Source organism: Aplysia californica, unplaced genomic scaffold (assembly GCF_000002075.1).
Source record: "Aplysia californica isolate F4 #8 unplaced genomic scaffold, AplCal3.0 scaffold02265, whole genome shotgun sequence".
NCBI lineage: Eukaryota > Metazoa > Mollusca > Gastropoda > Aplysiida > Aplysiidae > Aplysia > Aplysia californica.
The window spans coordinates 8,127-9,068 of NW_004799535.1; the positions used below are offsets into that span (position 1 = coordinate 8,127).

At 38.5% G+C, this 942-nt stretch overlaps 1 protein-coding gene across 1 annotated transcript in view; it reads left to right on the plus strand.

Annotated features, from left to right (window-relative positions):
- Positions 1-237: 237 nt before the first annotated feature.
- Positions 238-942, plus strand: part of LOC101851706 — a 3,354-nt gene continuing 2,649 nt past the window's right edge. The window contains exons 1-2 of the mRNA XM_013091131.2: positions 238-393; positions 777-863. Of these exons, the coding sequence (XP_012946585.2) occupies positions 271-393; positions 777-863 (210 nt within the window). The 5' untranslated portion in view covers positions 238-270. The remainder of the gene's footprint in view (positions 394-776; positions 864-942) is intronic.

The window sequence follows — 942 nt, forward strand, 5'->3', positions numbered from 1 at the left end:
ATCACATCTCACAGATACCCTCTCTCAGGTACTACTGATGGTTTGTTCTTTCAGCTGCTTGATGATACCATCATGAGGTTGTGTTCGTCTATCGACTAATTGTTTTTTTTTTTTTATTGAGTATCTTGATCTTTCTGCTGGGATATTGTATCCCTTTCAGCTTGGCTTGACCCTGGCAAGGCTTGGCCGGAAGTCTAGGTGCCAAATAATTATCTAGATCTAACACATTAAAACATTAGATAACTTTTCTCCCTCCATGTATTTCCCAGCATGCAGTTCCTGGCTCTCTTTCTCCTTGTGGCCCCTGTGGCTTACACTGTGGCTGCCCCAGACCCCTCCACCATCTGTCTGCCAGAAAAGAGTACCGCAAGCGTCTTTGGCTTGATCCAAAAAGTAAGTATCCATAATAATAATAATAGTGATAATAGTAATAGTAATAATAATAATAATAATAAATTTTTATAATAATAATAACAATAAAAATATTAATAATAATAATGATTGTATTAAAATAGTAATTGTTTACACAGTTGTCTCAGTTTGCTTTGGAATTACCTATTATTCCCTTGAGCTCATCTTTAACTCCTTCTCCCCCGTTCTCTTTCTCCCATTCAGCAGGGGAACGTTTTTGTTTATGCATTCCTTTTGAGAAAAAGGGGGGGGGGGTAAACTTACATTTCAAATCGAATTTGAAAACGGGGGAAATTTAGAACATGCCCTGAAATGACGATGGGACAAGCATCTGAATTTAATCTGGTTATCATCGTTTATTTCAGTTCCAAGCCAACGTGTCTATTGACTTCTCCCAGAACAAAGTCGCTGCGGTCACTGAGCTGGGAACGAGAGTGTCAGATCTCAACACCGTAAGCACGGGAAACATTTCTGCATTTTGATCTTTCCCTTGTTACAACAGCTCTTCAAGCTTAAAACTCTTTATCATTG